Source organism: Colletotrichum siamense, assembly GCF_013390195.1.
Source record: "Colletotrichum siamense strain Cg363 chromosome Unknown KSG_Cg363_contig05, whole genome shotgun sequence".
In the NCBI taxonomy this organism is placed as follows: domain Eukaryota; kingdom Fungi; phylum Ascomycota; class Sordariomycetes; order Glomerellales; family Glomerellaceae; genus Colletotrichum; species Colletotrichum siamense.
Window position 1 is genome coordinate 4,842,260 of NW_023501018.1, and position 20,936 is coordinate 4,863,195.

The 20,936-nt window shown below is 51.0% G+C and overlaps 7 protein-coding genes across 7 annotated transcripts; 3 read left to right on the forward strand and 4 right to left on the reverse strand.

The window, feature by feature from the left end:
- Positions 1–163: 163 nt before the first annotated feature.
- Positions 164–1,051, reverse strand: CGCS363_v008845 (Major allergen Asp f 2; the record flags this gene model as incomplete). The annotated part of the gene is made up of 1 exon (XM_036640694.1): positions 164–1,051. One exon carries the CDS (start codon positions 1,049–1,051, stop codon positions 164–166), a length of 888 nt encoding a protein of 295 aa, XP_036494752.1.
- Positions 1,052–1,569: 518 nt separating this feature from the next.
- Positions 1,570–1,917, reverse strand: CGCS363_v008846 (uncharacterized protein; the record flags this gene model as incomplete). Its single annotated transcript, XM_036640695.1, has 1 exon — positions 1,570–1,917. One exon carries the CDS (start codon positions 1,915–1,917, stop codon positions 1,570–1,572), a length of 348 nt encoding a protein of 115 aa, XP_036494749.1.
- A 516-nt stretch (positions 1,918–2,433) lies between these two features.
- On the reverse strand, positions 2,434–5,090 carry UGT80A2-2 (Sterol 3-beta-glucosyltransferase UGT80A2; the record flags this gene model as incomplete). Its single annotated transcript, XM_036640696.1, has 6 exons — positions 2,434–2,624; positions 2,686–2,824; positions 2,879–4,501; positions 4,556–4,707; positions 4,767–4,925; positions 4,973–5,090. The coding sequence occupies 6 exons, from the start codon at positions 5,088–5,090 to the stop codon at positions 2,434–2,436; spliced, it is 2,382 nt and encodes a 793-aa protein (XP_036494750.1).
- Positions 5,091–5,910: 820 nt separating this feature from the next.
- CGCS363_v008848 (uncharacterized protein) lies at positions 5,911–7,191 on the forward strand (the record flags this gene model as incomplete). The annotated part of the gene is made up of 1 exon (XM_036640697.1): positions 5,911–7,191. The coding sequence occupies one exon, from the start codon at positions 5,911–5,913 to the stop codon at positions 7,189–7,191; it is 1,281 nt and encodes a 426-aa protein (XP_036494739.1).
- Positions 7,192–11,079: 3,888 nt separating this feature from the next.
- Positions 11,080–12,562, forward strand: CGCS363_v008849 (uncharacterized protein; the record flags this gene model as incomplete). The annotated part of the gene is made up of 3 exons (XM_036640698.1): positions 11,080–11,458; positions 11,514–11,578; positions 11,633–12,562. The coding sequence occupies 3 exons, from the start codon at positions 11,080–11,082 to the stop codon at positions 12,560–12,562; spliced, it is 1,374 nt and encodes a 457-aa protein (XP_036494740.1).
- Positions 12,563–16,183: 3,621 nt separating this feature from the next.
- Positions 16,184–19,254, forward strand: CGCS363_v008850 (uncharacterized protein; the record flags this gene model as incomplete). Its single annotated transcript, XM_036640699.1, has 3 exons — positions 16,184–18,374; positions 18,433–18,988; positions 19,173–19,254. 3 exons carry the CDS (start codon positions 16,184–16,186, stop codon positions 19,252–19,254), a joined length of 2,829 nt encoding a protein of 942 aa, XP_036494141.1.
- Positions 19,255–19,531: 277 nt separating this feature from the next.
- On the reverse strand, positions 19,532–20,620 carry CGCS363_v008851 (Core trichothecene cluster (CTC) protein 15; the record flags this gene model as incomplete). Its single annotated transcript, XM_036640700.1, has 1 exon — positions 19,532–20,620. One exon carries the CDS (start codon positions 20,618–20,620, stop codon positions 19,532–19,534), a length of 1,089 nt encoding a protein of 362 aa, XP_036494207.1.
- Positions 20,621–20,936: the final 316 nt, after the last annotated feature.

Genomic DNA, 20,936 nt, shown 5'->3' on the forward strand with positions numbered 1-20,936 from the left:
ATTAATAGGTCATCCTCCAGAATGATATATGTTCCCAAAACTCGTCTAATGTCATGAATCCAGTGGTATCGTCTCGGCATGTAAGATTATTTCTCTCTCATCCCTTCCCCACTCCACACGCTCTCCAACTACCTATGCTTCGTTTTTCCGTTCTGTTGGTGCTTTAGGTACAGTGCTGGACGCCGTCAGCGTGGGTGTGACACTCCTGAGGAGCGCTGGAGGTAGTCGCGGCGGGCGCGGCGGCGGTGGTGGTAGGCGCAGGCGTGTCGTGGTCGTGCTCCTCCTCGAGCTCACCGGAGCATCCGACACCAGGGGCGGCGATGTCGTAGGCCCAGACGTCAATGGCGAAGTACTGCAGCGCGTCGCTGTCGACAACACTCAGGCTTGCATTGTTCTTGGCGAGGTCAAGCACCTCGGCGTAGTCCTCGGCGTAGTGCTCGACCTGGCCGAGGGAGACGGTGGGCACGTGGAAGGCGCGGTGGAGCAGGTCGGTGGCCCAGAAGGTGTTGAGCTTGGAGTTTGCGACGTTGTAGCCCAGCCCGCAGACGGAGGAGAGGGGGCGGCGGATCTCGAAGGACAGCGGGCAGATGACGGTCTCCTCGGTGGCGTTGTCGCCGCGCCAGTGGCCGGCCCAGCCGGACTGGGTGGCGCAGTTGCGGTCGGGGTCGTCGCAGCGGAAGGTCATGGGGGACTTGTCGGCGGAGACGACGCGCTCGTACCAGCCGACGGCGGCGGCGGTGGAGGCGTTGCCGAAGTACTTGCGGACGTGCTCGGAGGCGTCGCCGAAGCGGAGGATGTGGTCGCGGGCGTGGGCGGCGAGGGACTGCGTCTCGGCGAGGGCGACCTCGAGTTGGGCGCGGAGGGTGGCGTTGCAGGACTGGTGGATGGGGAAGGTCTTTTGCCAGTCCTTGGACCAGGAGTACGGCTCGGCCGGGGTCGGCACGGAGGCGGAGGGGGTGGTGGTGGTAGTGGTTTCCTGGCGGACGGCGAGGGGGGATGCCGAGGCGCCGGAGAGGAGCAGCATGGCTGCGGTGAGGGTTGTGTACATCATCTTGAATGTGTTTGGAGAGGTTGGTTCAAGGAGCTTGAAAGGGCTGATGTAGGTGAGGTGAGCTAGGAGCTTGGGAAACAGCTTGAGCTTGGAGCTTCTTCGAGAGTTGGTGATGGGGAGGTATGCGGGTCGTCTTTTATAGCTGCGGGATGCTGCGAGGGAAAATTCTTTTTCATCGAGAGAGCAGTCCCGTAGCTTTGGGACGCCAATGGGGATTCTTTTCGACATGTCGAGCCAAGACGCGAGCTAGCTGTTTGCCCATGAGGGGTTTGCTGCTCGCGTGGGTTCGTCGGTCGTCGTTCGTCATGCCCGCTCTGCCAGGCTGATCCTGCCATGATCCCTCCCGGCCGTATGTGCTGATCGGGCAACGACATGCGCCGCGGGTATGCAGTCATCGCCAGCCATCTTCCGCCGTCCAGACCACCGTATCCCTCCCAACGAACCCCTCCTCCGGAACTCACAAGCAAGCTTTTTCGTTTCTTTGAAGGACAAAGTGCCAATATTTCGCCCATGTGGAGTTACCTCTCAAGCTCATTCTCGGTCATGACTGCCCTTCGCGAACAATATCGACCATCTTGGCATCTGCGAGGTTGTGTTAGTCGAGCCGTCGGGTGATTGCCAAGCAAAGCGGGCGAGCTCAACGCCAAGCTCACGATCATGACTGACGCTGGAGGGATGTAGTCCCCATTGGCCAATGGGGAAGAAAACAGATGGTAGCCAAGGCGAAGGACCCCACGGCCAAGAGGTGCTAAAGTCGTGTTGGCTTCGAGCTCGAGGGTGGTGAGGGTGGAAGTGGTCTTTGAGTATGGGAGGCTGAGTCGGCGGCGGCCCTCCGGGTTCTCAAACCCCGCCCGAGCCCGGGACATCAAGGTTCTCGGGACCGGGGTGCCGGAGGTGGGGAACCCACTTTTTGTTTTTTCTGTTTGTTTCTCGTTGCAACCTGAAGGACTTTTGACATCGGTTCATGCTTGTTTCTTTGTTTTTGCCTTGTCTTTCAGCTGTGAGGTGGTTGGTCGCATGTGGGTGGCCATGGGGCGATGGTTCGTCTTCTGTTCCTGACGTATCTGTCGCGTTCTCCTCCGACCGGCCAGCCAGAAACGTCCCATCACTTTTGTTTTCGAACCCTTTTTGCTCTAATTGGGACTCGTTAGGCATTGAGCCATCAGAGAGCTTCCAGTTGAGCCTGTATCCGATTAAGCGTTCCATCTTCTCACTGATCTTCTACCTGCCTTGTCCCATACCAATGTCTCTCACATGCATGGAACCACCAAGTACATTCAGATACGCCAAGCAAGCTAGCAAATCCATACAGTAGAAACCCAATCGCTTGGTAATGCTATTGTCTAAGTGGCCGCCCCAAATGATACACTTCGCATGCGACTTTATTGCGCAAAGTAGGCATCGAACACCTGCAGGACCTTGCTTCCGGCGCGGGGGGAATCCTCGCGCTGCTTCCGCCGGTCACGGTCTAGAAGGTCAGACTTTGCCTGCCACACCGTATGCCCGCGTCCCGTCCTCGACTTGAGGGATTTATGAATTCCCTGTGCTGGGTATGCCACCAGCCCGAACATCCCTGGTCAACACGGGTCAGCTCTGACCGACATACTCGACGATAACGAAGTTTGTTTACTTACCGGCGCCTGGTTTGGTAAAAAGACCGAGGGAGCCTGTGGCGACACCCTTCATCAGGCCGAGAGCCCCTCCCTCCTTTGCACCTTTGTAGGGGTCGGTGAAGACACCGGTGATGCCGTCGTAGAAGCCGGTTCCAAAGGTCTGGTGTCTCGTTAGAGGCAGTTACAGTTGGTTCTATGTGATGGTTCGACTCACCTTTGCAGCTACGACACCTCCACTCTTCCAGTCTTCGACCTTGCCATTATCACGAGGCTTGTCACCGAGGAGCCTCGGAACGTTGTGCAGACCTTCTGTGAGCGCAAGTGGCATGTCTACAAGGCCACCCTTGGCGACGGCTCCCGTCATGGAGGCGAATCCCTTTCCAGCAGCCAAGGCAGCCGAACCACTGGCTCGCCCAGCCTCGTGACCAGAGGCTCTTGAGCGTTTGTACTCCTTCCATGGGTCGATGAAAGTGCCGCCCAACGCGACGGTGAAGTCGGTCACCGTCCCGAGGAGTGACGACGCACCACCGGTAATGGGGTCCCATCGCGTGACGTCGGTGTTGTACTCTTTCGTTCGGAGAGGCTTCAAGTCGGAAGCTTTGATCTTCTTCGCATCGATCAGATATGTGGCGGCTTGGTTTGAAAGCTTGAGATGTTTGCGGCCAGACTTGCCCTTCGCCTCGTACGTCCAGGCGGCGGGCTGTTCAGGCAGCATGTCGCAAAGAAGGCTGGCGGCAGGTATGTTTCGGTGGAAAGACTCGACAGCGGTATCAACACCTCGTTCTCGTTGCATGATGTTGGCTACTTGCTTCACAGCCTGGTTCGCCTCTGGGGACAAACAAAATTGGATTGCCTCGGTCAAGCGTTCCGCGCTGAGTTCCTTCTGAGGAATTGGCAGAGGCCCGGCACCCGCACCGGCAACCACACGACCCCAGAATGGCTGGTCTCCGAAAAATGGCACGATGATGGTCGGTCTGGCGTTGATGAGACCGCACGCCGTTGTCCCTGCTCCTCCATGGTGAACCACTGCTGACACCCGTTTAAACAGCCACTCGTGCGGGCAATCGCCTAGATAAAAGACGTCGTCCGTATTAGGCTTCCCCTCGCCGAGTTTGCTCCATCCCCGAGAGATAATCACGCGAGTATTGCAAGCTTTTGCTGCAGCGATGATGACGTCTGTCAGTCGGGCGGGATCATCCACCACAATGCTGCCGAATCCTACATAGAGGGGAGGGGGGCCTGATGCGAGGAAGGCGTCTAGGTCGGATGGCGGGTTGAACGAAGGCTCGTCCCTCATGAAGAAGCCGCAGACGTCGATTTCCGGTCCCCAATCAGCAGATTTCGAGACAACAGCCGGTGACCAGCAGTAAGTGTGCGGGATCTTCAGAAACGTGGTGATGCCCGGTCCCATACTTGCTGGTATCGGCGCGAGCTCAAGGTCTTTGCGTCGCCAGGAGTTGATCACGTCGCCGAGACCTTGCCATGTCATCAACTCGACGACTCCGTACGAGAGCCAGTTTGTCGTCTGAGGCTCGAGGTTGTCGCCACGTTGAATGTTGGCGAGTGGGTGCGGGAAAGCGCGAGTGGCAGTCCATGGCATGGTGAACATGACATGGACGGGTATGCCTAATGCTTGAGCGCAGTGAACGTGGGCGAAGCTCGGAGGGTTGGCGATGATGGCGTCTGCGACAAATGGCTCCTTGCTGATGGGGTCAGGCTCGATGCAGGACCGCCAACATCCGTGGAGCATCTCTCTCATCATGGTGCGCTTCCGTCCAACATCACCGCCTTTCAATGATTCCATGGATGGGATCAGTCCAGGGTTGCGGACCATGTACTATGATGGAGTCAATTGTGGAAACATTATCACGATGATAAGGATTGCACATACCGACATGAGGTCTGCCGGATCGCCGCCAATGGGGAAGAACTCCAGCCCGGAATCCGTCACGAACTTGGCGAAGGTATCGTGGGTTGCGAGCCGTACGCGATGGCCGTATCTGCGAAGAGCTGTGCCAAGAGCAATGAAGGGCTGGACATCGCCTAATTTGCAGCAAGTAAGTCACGATCGTCTCCAATTGATGAGCATGTCTTCTACTCACCACGACTGCCGACCACTTGAATCACGACATTGAGAGGAGGGACCGTTTTATCGTTGAATATCGGCGCAGTGGCATTTTCATCATCTGGGAAGGGTGGAAGCTCCTCCGCAAGCTTCTCAGGATACTCAGACTGGAAGTTGATGTTAACCTGACCATCGGCTAGTTGACGGTTAGCAAAAAGCACCACATGGCAGCGATGAGCCTACCAGATATGGCTGCGGCGCTAGAAAGAAGCGCGCCTGATGAGTGAAGCTCATACGGAGGAGGGCTGTCGCCAAGCAACTCGTCCGACTCGGAGCTCATGATACTCTTGGAATCAGGCATGTTGGAAAGATAGACTGCACCAGTGAGACATCACTCCCCAAGGATTATAGGACGTGGTGAAAGGTTTATATCGCATCCTATGTGGCTAGGATGATCTGCGAAAGGGGTGTCAAGCCACCCCGGCGGCGTTTCCCTCAGCAAACGGCACTCAAAAGCGGAGATTTCAGCCATTGCCGGAACGCCGCCGGGGGCTGACGCCCTTTTGCAACAGTCCTAAGGATTTGCATCGCCCATTCATGACGAATGGCAGCAGCAAAGAAGGAATCCTCGCTGGTTCGGGATGGCCGTGTTCGGCGCGGGATACGTAGGCAATGCACGTGGAGATAGGCGTGGGGTTTCGACGTTACGAGGGCCTCGTAATCCTCGGCTTCTGGGATGTCATCGCCTTGATACTTCGCGTTAGTCGTGTTATTACATTGCATTCGGGACTAGCCCGCTTGTCCCGCCACAGTGGCTTCGTTTGGCGCGTATTGACAGAAGCTATGCGCGGCTGAGGATGTCGGGGTTAGGTTGACGGAATGACAATAATTTTGGACGGAATTATCGCCGGATTCTTTCGGCTTGAACGCACGGTCCCGTCTGGCAAGCTCGACCGCCCAGCCGACAGCACTTGGCCGACCTAGATGGAGCGGCCCGGGGGTGTTTGATCGCATCCCGTAGCCAGTGAGCAACTAAATTTACAGGGGATTCTACCCAACATGACGGATCCATTACAGGGCAGAATGCTGCGGCAAGATGTCCACTCGAGCCTTGGAGTAACTTCGTTGTGGGGCATACACAATCATCACAAACAAAACACTAAAGTACCACGAGGTCTAAAATGACGACACATATTGAAGATGAAATTTGCTGGGATTGGATTGATGATGGCTCAATACCCAAAGTCATCAGCCAAGTACGCTTTATAGTGCGAAATGCCGCGCAAATCAGCAACATACGAAGTGTGACGCTGCGGGGCACGCGTAGCACACAACGCCTTGGACGAGAATTTTGCACCCAGAATTTCGACAAGGAGGAAAGAGCTATCCTCGGATCATGGCTGGCCAACATGCAGGACGATGCTACTGGAGAGCTTCAACTGCCAGATGTCATAGCTGCTGTCGTGTCTCGTCTTTCATCATCGACAACCCTAGAGATACAAACCTCTGACCGAGCCATTTACGATGACGGAGGCAAAGCTCGCCCTCCCGGAGACCCATTCCTGTGCACCTTAGGGCAGCTCATATCCGCCTCGAACAACAGCTCCGTTCTCAACAGCCTTGAAACACTCCAACTTAGCATGCCGATCCCCGACGGTGATCTTACGAAGGATTCCGGATACTGCATCTACCCAGAATCCATCCTGCCTTTCTTCAGCCTGCCTTCGATAAAGACGCTTGAGCTGCACAGAGTGGATGACGACGGAAAGCCGATTAAGCCGATTTCATTCCTTGCAGCACCGACACTGAAGAGCTTGGTCTTGAAAAGATGCCAACTCACAGAAGACAGCATTGCCACAATCATTCGAAATTCCCCGACTCTCGAAGTCTTGCGAGTCGATATCGCTATCGACGCCGACTGCGCGAAAGGATGGCTCAACATGGAAAACCTGCAAACTGCTCTGACACCTCTAAAGGAATCACTCAAGGACCTATCGCTATCATTGACCTTATGGTCGTCAACTGCCATCGACTGTGGCGGGCCAGGACCCTGGGGCATCCGCGGTTCGATCGGTTCGCTGGAAGATTTCACCAGCCTGACTCACCTAGCCATTTCCTTGCCCGTTCTTCTTGGCTGGAAGACGCAAGGTGCCTCTGATCTCATCGACGTTTTGCCGGAAAGCCTCGAGGTGCTAACAATAACAAACGAGATGGCTTCGTGGGGGATATATCAGTGGGATGATCTCAACTGTGAAGGCGGTCATGCCGAAGCCGCGAGATGGGAGACTCTGGAATGGAAAATTATGGAGTTTTTGGAGAGTCGGCCGCCCTCATTGAAGGAGCTGAGACTAGAGATCGGCGAGGCTGCCGGTGAAGAGGAAAGAGGGAAAGAGTTGAAGGCGAGGCTGGTTGACACAGGCCGTCCCGTTGGGGTCGACGTCATTGTTGACTTCAAATCGTAGACCAACAATGCAAATTTCGTCGACCTGTTAGAATGTTTTTCCAATTACCATCTTAAACAAGAGTTCAATTACCCCTCTGTATGTGCCTGACTGTGAATCATATCTCAGCCCTGCTTCAGTTTACTTCTGACATTCAGCCGGCCTGCAAGGGTTGGTGAGCTGCGATGCTCGATGCTATGATATTGAGCAAATATTTTGATATTCGGCCGGGTTTCTGCTTGTATTAACTATTCAATTATATCATCATGATTGTCATCCATTTGTATCCGGATGGCTAGGAGTGTCCGCCCGAAATGTCAAATCCCTAGAGCCATGAGAGAGGCATTGTGATTCGAGCCTAAAGCATTTGGTACACCCTTTTAGGTTATTCAACGACACACGCTGGCATCCATAGCAACCGCTCTGCATAGTATTTGCGCTAGCACAGCTGATTGGAGCATTGAATGTCTCGCCTGCGCAGCGTCTTTTTGTCCCTGCCCTCGGTTAGGAAGTGTGGATGGTCAGCAAGTCCAACAAATAGGAGGCGGGGACGCTAGGCTGCTACATTTTTTACGTCTTGTCAGCATGAAACAAAAGTCTCGTCCGCAAGCCTTCATCCCGTTACCCTCATATTCTCGGCAGCACTGCCTTACAATACTAAGCAACGATGTCCATCGAAGTCAGCGCGGTTGGTTCGAAGCAATTATGCGCTTCCTGTAAATCTTTTCAATGGGTGCCGCTCCCAATTCGTACACTCCAGTATTATGAACCAAAACCGCCACACGAGACTTTTCTTCTACTTCAAAACTCAGCTGACCAAGGCTGTGCGCTTTGCCAACTGTTGTGGTTATCCCTTGTCAAGTCCAAGGATATTACAGACATAGAACAAGCAAAGTTCAACAATGATCCAAAACTTGCAATCAGTCTTGAAACGGGAAAGGATAGAATATGGATGAGATTGTACGAAAGAGGCGGGTTCTCTTGTCTTGATAGCTGTGTCTGCTTCCGGGTTATACCTGACGAACAAAGGCTGGCGGAAATATCAACCAAACGACACGTCAAACGTAGGTCGACCAAGCCATGCTCGACATTGTATTACTTATAATTGTTCTTGCAGGCCTTTCTCGGAAGACTATTTCCGATGATCTTAGAGAATTGATCAAGGACCAGATACAACCGTGGATAAGAAGCTGTCGCGAGCAGGGAGAAAACCACAACCACTGTGGACCCTCGGGCGAGACAGACATTCTACCAACACGATTGGTCGATGTTGGTAACTCCGATACCGGTTCCATCAGACTCATCGAAATGAACCAAAAGTCAGATCGAAAAAGTCAACCATATTTGATTCTCAGTTATTGCTGGGGACAGGGCAACGAGAGAGCCAAAACGACGAGATACAATTTTGAGAGTCGTTTGAGCGGAATTTCCACTTCGACACTTCCTAGGACCATACAGGATGCAATCAGACTGACAAGGTTGATGGGGTTTCAGTACCTATGGGTGGATGCAATTTGCATCGTTCAAGCCACAGAAGACGATCCTGGGGACTTCAAAACAGAAGCCGTCAGGATGGGAGATTACTATGCTAACGCACACTGTTGCATAGCAGCATCGCTTGCGCACGATAGCTCAGAAGGTTTTCTTACCGAACGCCCATCAGGGAGATACCCAGTACAACCCATCGCTTTGAAAGTTCAATCCGGCGAGTCGTCACAGTCCCTGGTTCTCGAGGCGGAAGAGAGTCATTCAAGCCTGGAACAAATACTTTCGAAAACACCGCTGATGAAGCGTGGGTGGTACATTCAAGAGCTGATGCTATCGCGACGCATAGTGCATTGGACTTTCCATGGTATCTTTCTCCAATGCCAAAGCTCGAAATTCTTGGAGGGAAGTTTGGAAAGGTGGGAAAACGAAGATTCTGAACGCCGTCCACCTTGGAATCTTCGAGACGTCCTAGCACTGCCTAGGGAACAGATACTCGGTTCCTCCGGTTGGCATTATCGTCCATTTCTACTCCAAGAGAGTACTCAAATACGAAAAAGACCGCATATATGCCATCCATGGTGTTGCGTGCCTGCTTGTCGAGCGTCTCGGGGCTGAGTATTTTCATGGCATCTTCCGAAGTAACGTCGCGCAGGGACTTGCATGGAGCTCACATCTCAGATCACATAGCCTGGAAGACCAACCATCAGAGCCTGTCGAGACCCAGTTTCCCACCTGGCCATGGGCCTCGAATTGCCCGGTCCGGTTCGACGAGGTCCTTGAACCATTGGTCTTCATCAGCGATGACCATTCACAGCGGCCGGGAAGATTCCCCATTTATGCTGGAAACACATCATTGATCGAAGCCGTTGATCCCAGATTATATATTAGAGCACCCTTACTTGACATTAAGCTTAGATCACATAACGAGAAAACCACCCTCACTTTCAACGACTACCACGGAAATCAAAATGACTTCAGTTTCGGGTTTAGTTTGGATATGCAGCGCTCCAATCAGTCTCCTATCCTGTTCAGTTCTTTTTTTGAGCGTCTGAATTCAGGTATTCACGTTCAATGGTTACCTATTTGCCGCTTTTCATCACGCTTCAGCAAAGGCTACGAGGGACTACTGGTACAACAAATGAATCGCGATGGGGAGAAGGATTACCAACGATATGGTTATGTATGGATTCATACGGGATTAGCCGAAGGAAGTCCGGATCTCCCAGGCACAGATCATTGGCTTATGGAGAAGAAGGAAATTATTTTAGTGTAGACAGGGAATATGGAATTCAAATGCAGACAGATAGAGATGACAATATCTGAATCCTTCCAGAAATGACCTTTGCCTGAACACTTGCTGAACTGGCCGTCGCATAGAATGCTCGAGCATGTCTCACAGCGGTGTCAAAAATCACATTTCCTGGTGCTTTTGTCTTACGTTCATTGATATGAAGACCTCAACAGCACCTAGGGATCACTAAATCTGGTGGATAATTAATTTGAAACTAAAACTGATTACCCACTGATGGTAAGCCACTTATTCTAGAGATTTGTTATTCGGGCGAATAGCAATTATAGGACGACAGCAACAGTGACAACGACAGTGGCGGCGAGGACGGACGATTACGATGGCGACGGCCACGGCGACGGCGAAGACAATGACGACTATATCTATCATAGCAACAATCATGACACTAAAATTCATAGCATAGATTTTAGTAAATATAATGAGAGATCACATGTTTGCAATCGTGCAGGCAGTCCGTCGCCCGGATAGCAAACCTCTATTTTCAGCAAGTCGTGTGAAGAGGACTTGTCACTACATAACCGGCGAATCATACATACTGCGGTTTCTGGAAACTGTTATGCTACGAGATCTTACGAGTTATTGCAGTATTGCGTCGTTCGATGAAATCAACAGAAAACCTGCGTTGAAACATCGTACTGCATGTGCTCAAGTCCTTGTGCTGAGTCTAATCGCAGTGATCGAAATGCACTAACTTCAGTTGAAAGAGGTTTGAGATTGTGCTACGCTATTATTTCAAACCCCGTACTATCCATCGCGTTTGTCGTTCTCTCATATTGTCCAGTGTAAGCTGTTTCCAGGCTTTGACAACCCCGCTTAATTAGCAGTGTCTTTCGGTGCCTCGGTGGCTTTAACTATGGAGTGGAACTTTCCTAGCAATTTTCAGTCGCGCTCTAGGGGGGGGCGCATGTTTAACGACGACGAAAACTGAAGATCCTGACAACTGAGCTGGACTTTGAGCCTTTGTACCGGACTCACAGGGTGTTTGCGGCGCATATTGAAGGGATCACTTCAAGGTCGGGCCCTCAAGGTGTTTGGCGCAACACCTTTTCTGGTTTCTCGCTGGTGGAAACTTTCCTACTCTGATCTCCGCCACGCCTACGAGGCACAACAAAATGAATGACAACCCGCCTTCTATCCCCAGTAAGACCAACGACCTCGTCAACTGTTTCCGAGACAATTTGAAAACCATGGACGGGCGCATCGATTATCTGTCTGACAACTGCCAAGCTACCTTGGAACAAAGACGCGAGGTGATGAGGAGCTTTCATCACACCATCCGCCACGACAAGGACCTCGAAAGGATGTTATCCTGGGCTCATAATGAAAAGACGGTCACATCTGCGAATTGCTGGGCGGTATTGTTGACGATGGATTGGGACGAACTGGTCGCTTTCCAATGTTTTATGCGCTCTGGGGCTGCGAAAGAGAAAGGGGACAGGCTCAGCGCTTTCCTGATGGCTGCCCGCAACGTGGGCGGAGTAATGTGGTGGAGTGAGTCTATCTACATCACCGATCGCGCGCTATTTGCATGACTTACATCTTGCAGTGAGTCAGACGGATAGGTCAACAAAAGAGCTAGATTTGGTGGGCAGCAATCCGCAGAGGGAGGCGGTATGTAGTTTCTATGATTCTGTCATTTTCGATCCCATGCTAACCTGCTCAAAGGCCCTAAGCCGAGACCGTTTCCGATGTGTTCTTACCCACCAGAGTAGCTACGAGGATTGCCATGTGTTCCCATTCTCCTCACTTTCGCGACGCTCGGAAATCCAGGCCAACGTCGTCGAACCTCTCGGGGCCATTCTGGGCATAGATCTTAAGCACAAACTGATGGAAATCCTGAATCAGAACGCTTCGGAAGGCGAAAAGACGGCACCTGGTGACTTCGATCTACTGGACTCCCCTGCAAACATGATCACTCTGAGCAGCTCGCTTCGCAAGATGTGGAACAACAGGGTATTTGGCCTCGAGCCTGTTCGCCAACGACATGAATATGTGACTATTCAAGAGCCCGTCGCTGAGGAGAAGCCTGGGACGGGGCCATCTGCTGTGAAGAGAGGTGCCGAGGCAGCTGAAGACGAACCGCCGCATAAAAAGGTCACCTCCAAAGGTGACAAGAGAGGCAAGGAGACCAAGCTTACCAGCAAGAAGAAGCTCATGCATGGGATCGAACTTCGTTTTCATTGGCTTCAGAAAACCAAAATGGGAGGGTTTGACGACAGTCCTCCCACAATGGATGCAGACCCACGCCAGATGTGGAAATATTGGGATCACGAGAACGAGCTCGACGTCGCAGTTCCATTGAAGAACGGCCACACCTTCACCATCTGGTCCGAGGATCCTCAGAAGGTCCCCAACTGGGAGCTTATGACTTTCCAATGGCTCCTGTTTAGACTGCATCGATTGTCTGGAGCCGCCAACGTCAATCTTTACGCCCCTCGGGAGGAGCAAGAAAAAGACAAGGCCCTAGTTGCCAAATTCATCCAGGCGAGGCGTGAAGCAACAGAGATGGTCGCAAAGAGGCTGGGAGTGGATCCTGACAAGCTTTGGTCGGATCCACGGGGTCCTTACTACTGTATACCAGCCGACGACAACTAGAGGCTGCCTTATTGATAGACTTGACTGCTACTGATGATGGGTGAGGTAGTTATCGTTTACTGTTGCCGCCGACCCACGGTATCATGGCCAAGGTCAACTATGAGTCACTAAGTACAAACAGAGGCGACGGCGACAACGACGGAGAAGGCAATACCAAAGGCAACAACAACTATAATTAAGATACCGGAAGTCGTAACTGCAGTACAAATAAAATGAATTGTCGTAAATATACCGAATGAGAACAAATTACGCCGCGAAGATCGCAAAGCTCTGTTTGAAGCAAACCTGAAGTGCACTTATCGCCAACTCGTATTTCCTCCATGTTTGGAACTCCCAGTTGCCACTTCTTCATGCTAAGCCCGAACTTAGCGCGATTACTCGTCGTCGTAATCCTCATCTGCCGAACCTAAAGGATCATCCTGTTGGTCTGAGTGACTTGCGTTTCTGAGCAGGGTTGACGGCTGAGAGATAGCAAATGACACCGAAGTCTCTGACAATCCCCGGGAAACCATGGTTCTTGAAGCCATTGACAAATAAAACTCGTCGTCAGTGATCTCTCTCAGTCTCGGTGAAGACCTGAATGGGACCGTCATGAGAACATTGAAGTTCGGTCTCATGTTTTCGTCGATGACCATGTCCTGGATGCGCCGCATAACCACCTTCAGGGCGATAAACATGCCATTGTATTCCACATCATACATGGAAACCCCGTCAATAATGCAGTAAACCTTGCTTCCTGTGTCGAACTGCTGTAGAAGATCTTGCAATAGATCGCATAGGTTTTCCAAGTTGTGATGCTCTAGGCCTTGAGAATACCTCCTGGAATTCAGGAAGCTCAGATCACAACGTCCATTCTCAACCAAAGACATAAGAAGTTGCAGACTGAGCAGCCTCAACATCCCAATGGGGCCATGCCAATCATCTTGGTGCCAAGAAGTATGTAACCCACAATAAAACTGTATGATCACACAATCGGGTTCAATGTTGCCCAGGGTTAAGCAAAGATTAGCGCACAGGGATGAAAGAGGTGAGATAGCGCTCCGAGAGAATTCTTGGATATTCCCATCAACAAGAAGCATGTCTGAATTGTTGTGGTGCATCCAATCAAAGAACCGGTCTTGGTGCAATATTAATTGAGCTTGACTCTGAGCTCTCGGTCCGAACGCCGATGCCGCTGTAAGGACGTTGTGCAGCTCGGCTGTCCGCACATGAAGTACCTCAAAATTGAGAGGAGTTTGGGCAGGGAGTATTGCGTTCGGGTTGGAAGCGGCGAGAATCTTGAGTAAGCGGTCAAAAGAAACCGGCGAAAAAGAATGCTCTTCTCGCACTGACATATCAAGTTCGGGTATAATGCCCATCTCTTGTTGTCTCAATAGAGACTCAAGCCTGGTAATGGTGACCTGAAACTCTACAATTTGAATCAGCGTGACTGGTATTACCAACCGGAGGATATATCTCACTCTTGTGCTGCTGGCGGAAGTTGTCCTCCTGTTTCGCTTGAAGCTTGTTGGCCAAATCCACGATCGTATTTTGCGTCCGTTGTACACTTTCCAGCGCTGAGACCTGCATATTAAGCCTCTTGTCGATATTACTCACAGCTTCTCTTATCTCAATAGCCTTCCAACCAATGAACTGGACTTCATCCACCACGAGGCTTGTGTCCTCTCCAGTTTTCTTGATTATGGCGTCTCGACAGTTATCCACCGTTACCAGAAGAGCCTTTGCTCTTTCACTCGCCTCCTGCAGTATTTCTTGCACATTTTTCGGCTGGTCCTTCTTCCGCTTTTTGAGATACCCTTGTGATGTGCACATTAGCCAGTGTATCTTCGGAAGTCTCGCTGCGGCTAACCTACACTTGCTCTTCTTTTGGGTTTCAACCAGTACCAAAAGCTCTTGGATAGAGTTTACAATTGCCTCGTACACATTTGCAGCGCAATGAGAAACGTCAGGGTCGGTTTGGAAGTGAATACCCTTGGAACTAGCATCTCCCAGAATGTTCCGGAGAGAGATGAAAGCGTCGAATATCTCTTGCCTCTTATCGGAATGTTTTCTTGCGTACTGAAGTCTCTTTAGCGACATCAATTCATAATAATGATGGTGACATACGTCCAAGAGCAATGCAAACCCTGACTTGACGATACACAGCCCAAAGTCATCCGGTATCAAGTTGATCCACGGGTCGATAGTGTCTGCATGCTTGCCCACCCGAAGCATCATTCTGTCGAAAATATCGAATGGACCATTATCTGACACGGCGGCCTTCGATTCTGCTACTGCAAGATCGTCAAACAACGCCTCCCACTCTCTTTGGGTAGGATTATCTGCCCAATTGAATCTGGCGTCTCGAATCAAGTACTGTTGAAGTAAAGGCAGGAGTTTTCTTTATTCATAGTCAGATTTATTCAAGCTCTGAGCCTTAGTGGTCCTACTTATAATGACTCGGAAAATCGACTAGTGCATCATTTCGCACAGTCAATTCCCCAAATAAACCTTGGGTGCTTAATCTTTGCGTATCGTTGGACCACTCTTGTGCTTTCCGTCTGACAACCAACGGGTTAGCCTGTAACTCCATTTTCCCTTCGTGGGGTAGTGAGATTCTTCCGATAAACGATAGAGGATAATTATCAATCTCGTTCGACCTTGCGTGTTCGGAATGGGTAAAACAAATGGAGGAGGAAATGCGGCTCTACAACACATTAATGAGTCCTTCACATACCTTATAATCGGCGATAGCTCTTAGCTTATGATGCCCCGGCCTATCGAAAGAGGTTTACTGCATTGAATGCTGACTGGCGTATGATTTCTTGGCCAGGCCAAGTTCCACCAATGTCTTCAAATGGTAACGTCACACAAGCTGAAATGTGCAGCCTGCGCGTAAGCCAACTTCACATTTCATTGCGACCGGGACAACTGATACAACCACAATTGCCACTTGCGCCTACTTCCGGTAAAGGAAAGCTACGCGAGTGCAAAAGGCCTGAAAAGAGTTTCAAAAGTCCCATGCATTGTAGAGTGTCACTCTAAGTGGTGGCCTTGCCGTCACCACAACGAGCGATGCAGAGATAGGCTGTATTGGATGTATCATATGACAAATATTTACGTGAATTGCATTCTTTTATTGGTCTTGCCTTATCTGTGATCTACGTCGGCATCATTTGCCCCCTGGCCAAAGACGTGGGGGCTTCTGGGAATTGGTATAGACTAGTGTAAGAAGAAAAAGCACCAAAACGTCTCAGCTACAGATCAGGCTGAGCTCTGGTCTGCGTCGTCAGATTTTCCCTTCGTCTGTGGCTTTTCTACAAGACGCAGCCACCTCGTCTTCATTCATTATTTAACTTAGAACGCTTGACCAACCCGTTGGGATATTGTCCCAGTCCCATTCCCCGAAATATTGACACAAACCTGCCGTCAATTCCATAATCACTTCTGGTCCGCTAATTCTGCTCCATCCCATCGTGCCGCTTACTGACCAGATCCATAGAACTGAATAACTTCACCGTACTCAATGTACGTCAGTCCGTACGAACACGGCAGCTACGCCCATCCGTCGATCAAGCGCCTTAGTTCTGCCACTCTCAAAACATATCTAGCATAGCTGGAAAAGACTTAGGAGCAGCCACCATGTCAAATGATGGCCCGAAGGCACCATTGGCAGACGTCTCTCAAGGCCACATTTCCGACATCCCAGCAACCACGACTTCCAAGTCTGAGGGCGATCATGATGTAAATGCAGAGACATCAAACACTTGGCTGTCGCAGATCCTGGGACTTCCACTCCTGGTGTCTGTTGGAGAGTTCAATTACGAAGACTTCAAGAATCGCTGGGGGGAGCAGGGCCGTTACCACATCATTGAGCTTTTGATGGGCTCAGACAGAACGGTCAATGAAGTCAGAAGAGAGAAGGTACGGCGGTCCAAAGCTCAGGGTCACAGGCACCGACGACAAGAAATATCCCTCAGAACTTCAGTCGGCGACAGTTGGATACAGCGTATTCGCATTCACTCGCCGATCCTCCTGCGACACCTGAGGCTTGCGATGGACGTTCACGATTGGAACACGGAGCAACCCCGAGTGTTCTTCAGACCTTTCAAGTGCCTCTTGTACTATCATGATCGTGTCAAACGAATTTTGCAATATCTCGAAAACCTCGACAACAAGTTGGCCGATTCCAAACTATTGGACGCGGAAGCCAAACGCCAGGGCGGGCTAGCGAACAGTTTTACAGGCGACAGCATTGTGCAAGAAATTACTTCGGGAGATGATGACATTCCGGAATTTAACGACCCATCAATGACGGGTGATGTCGCGATACAGCATCTCCGATGTTATGTTGAGTTCATGGACACCAGAGTGCTGCCAATACATGCGTCGTTCGCTGGAAACGACAAAAGCATGGTTCGATTCGAAGACTTATGGTCTATTTTTCAGTTGGGCGACATTATCTACGCTCCAACCATCGGTGCCACACAAGACGCTGGTGATCCCAGCAAGAGGTACCAGACGTGCTTCAAGCTCTTCCACAAGTCATACGCCGTCATTAGCGACGATGAGCCAAATGACCTCGACACAAAGGTCGTGCCTAGGCAAGAAGAGCATAAGCAAGGAGAAAATTGGCCACCAGTGAGCCGGCAAGGGCCTCCTGTCGGTGTATCTTTTGCCGATGAGAAAAAAGAAGACCTTCGCATACTGACACTGTGGTGCTACTACATAGACTACGATGGTATGTCGTACGGACCTGTCAAGTATAGGTTTACCCTTGACGCCTTCCCTGGAAGAAAGCACATCAGAACCTTGATTGCTTATCCTATGCGCTTCGCCGCTGACTACGAGACGCTAAAGGAGAATTTTACCTCACAGGGCGAGAAGTTCAAAGTCTTCACACAAAAGAAGCATGTTTTCTGTGAAGGCTGGACAGTGAAAACCCCACCTCTGGGCAGAAGTGATGTTGAACCGTGGCGTGAAAGAAAGAGAAGCAGTCCCACACACATAGAAAGCGATGTCATCATCGATGTGGCTGAGGCTCTGAGGAAAAAGACCTATTGGAAAATGTACTTTGGTCTCCCTAATCCAGGAGAGACGACAAGCACTTGGTTGGACGGATCAGATAACACTAAGCTACTTCACTGGCCCAGTTTCGACCACACGGTCAAGGTCAAGAAGCCTTTATTCGACATCATAGAGATCACACAACGAAGTGACGATGTCGAAGAGAAGTTGAAGCAGGCAGGAATCGACGAAGATAAATTCATTGATGCGTGGAACAAGGGGGCTGTACGCAACCTTGCTGGTCTCGATGAAGATATCAACACTATCTTGCTCCCAAGACGATTGCCGGTCTACGTCTTACGTTTGAGGAAATTCAGGATGGTGGACATTTTCTCTTTGAGTATGGTGCCTCGTCAAACCAACATCTTCGACGAGCTGAAGATCGATTTGAATCACAAGCTCATATTGCAGTCTTTGGTATCGGACCATTTCGAAAAAAGAAATTTCCAGCGTCGAGCTCCGAATCCTAGTCATATCAGTCAAGACATCATCCGGGGTAAGGGATCTGGCCTTTTCATTCTCCTGCATGGGGTTCCTGGGGTGGGAAAGACGGCTACAGCTGAGGCTGTAGCCCAGGCTAACGGAAAGCCCCTATTCACAATCGCCTGTGGCGACCTAGGGCTTGATCCTGAAAACGTGGAGGAGAGATTGATGGAAATTTTCCGATTGGCCCACCTATGGGACTGTGTTCTTTTGCTCGACGAGGCCGATATTTTTCTCGCAAGAAGGGACACCTTTAACTTGAAAAGAAACGCCCTTGTCTCCGGTAAGAACTCGTCACAAAACCTACCTTGAGCGATATTACTGACCATAGAGTTACCCAGTATTCCTCAGAGTTCTTGAGTACTATAGCGGTATTCTTTTCCTCACGACGAATAGAGTTGGCCTACTTGACGAAGCTTTCAAGTCTCGGATTCACATCAGCCTTTACTATGAACCTTTATCAAGGGCACAGACGGTTGACATCTTTCGGTTCAACATCCAACGTCTCAGAGTTATCGAGGAAGAAAGGCAACTACAGAGACAGAATACCGCGGAAGAAAGGCCCAAGCTGCTAATAAAGGCCAAGAAAATCGTCCATTACGCGAAGCAATATTTTGACAAACAAGAAGACACCCCGCACCTACGCTGGAACGGTCGTCAGATTCGGAACGCGTTCCAGATTGCCACCTCGCTCGCTCAATTCAGCGCCTTCCAGAGCGATAAAGGTGCTGCAATTCGTGAGGGCTCCGAGGGCTTTGTACTTGACGAGACCCAATTCGTCACGGTTGCTGAGGCGATCGAAAAGTTTGGAACTTACATGGACTATACAAGGGCAAAGACAGATGCAGACGAGGCAAGGCTTGACGCCATCCGTGCTGACGATATTACCAACGAGAAGTTGGCTTCAATGAATCGCGGATACAACACTTTTGCATCGGCATCAACTCAACGTCAAAGCACGCCTAGGGCTTCACATCCACCAGGAATGCCACCAGGAACAGGAAGAACCTCAGCATACCTACCGACAACCCCGAGAAGAGGGGGCCGGGCCCAAGAAGACAGAGGCTCGACACAGTCTCAGAGAGGTGCAGGCAGAGGTACTGAGAGTGCTGCCGGACGCTCGGGATCGTATCATCAGAGACAATCTCAAGGTCGGGGAATAGGTGGTTCGGCAGCACAAGCTTTCCGCAATCAAACCTTTGATATGAGGCATGAGTCTGAAATGTTTGAGGAGGAGGATTATGATGATGGAGAGGAGGGGCCAGAATGGCAAGCTCAGGGGGCAGGGCTTGAAGACGAAGATTATGATGATGACTGATTTTGTTGAAAAAAAGGCACAGCATGTCGATCGGAAGATTTGGAAACAGATTGTTTTGTTATGCATCCATTTATCTCTTAATAAAACTCTCTTTCTCTCATGAATGTCGTAGTCCCTGCGTTCTATCCCCATAATCCCACCATGAACTTCGGCCCCATCACATCATCAACCAAATTCAACCGTCCACTAATGTTTCCCTTCATCTGCAACCTCATATGAGTTCTCCTAGCAGCCCTTTCTGCCTTCTGCAACTGCTTATGCTGCGTCAACAACAAACTCCTCTGCTCCGCAACGGGAAGATGAGCCAGCGCCATGCGATCGTTGGCACTCAACCGCGCCAGCTGCGTCTCAAAGACGGCTTCGCGCTTCTCGGCACGCGTGAGCGCCTTGGAACTATTCTTCTTCCCGGGCGCGGTGAGCTGCATGCTCGCCTTGGACTCGTCCACGTCCACGCCCTCGGGAAGAAGGTTCTCGCCAGACGAAGATTCACCGAGCTTTCTGCGAGGACGTGATGGTGCTGGAGCGGAGCGGTGGGACAGCGTCTTTCCAGATGGTAGGCGTAAAGAACTGCCCTCTTCGATGGCGTCGGCGATGGCCTTGCGCGTCTTGCCCTCCTGCTCTGCTTCCTCCTCGTCGGTGGCCAATTTCTCGTAAAAGTCTCTGAATTCGGAGTCTTCGGCGTGAATGTCGAAGCGACAGTGGTTCTTTCCCTTCATATGCTGTTGAACCGCGGCAGGTGTGCGGCGTTGCGTCCCACATTGAAGGCATTCGCGGTACCCGAAGACGACGAGGTGCAAGTATCGTACCAGAGTCTCGAGATCGACAATAAGTCTCTCCTTGTCGGGGATGAACATGCCGTGTAACTTGTGCATGTGGGCGACATTCTCCTCAAAGTTTTCTGAGACTGTATTACAGAAAAGACATTCCTCGGGGACGAATTCGGGCTCGGTGTCCGTCTCGACATCGGAAGCGGAGGATGAGGAGTCTTCCGATGAGGGCTCCGTGGTGGGGCTAGTCGGGGCGGCGGCCACCACAGCGGCGTGCTGATCCGCTGTGAGGGGTTCCAGCTCGGCAATGCGGCGCTTGAGATTCGTGACGTGCCATTGGCTTTTTGAGTGTGCTCGGCGAGTATCTGGGTTGTCGAACCGGACATCGCATGTGCCGCAGAACGTTGCGGAGAGCTTGAAATGGGATGTGGTTGGTTGCTCCATGGCTGCGGTTGTGTTGGTATTGGTGGTGTTAGTGATTGTTGCGCCGACCATTAGATGTGTTTGCGATGAACTTGAGATGGGTAAACTGGTGATTTATGTTGGTAAACCTGATTTCTTGATTTTGTTTGATGATTTAAACCTGTCTACTATGAAGAACTGTTCTGCTTTATACTTTAATATTTGGAACAGAGCTCATTGCGGAAGACAAAACGCTTAGGCTCAAGGATGGCCGAGACTTCTCGATCCACAGGCACATCTCGACTTCAATTGGCGAATCAGCAATGTGTTACCAAACCATAGCCGTAGCAAACTCATT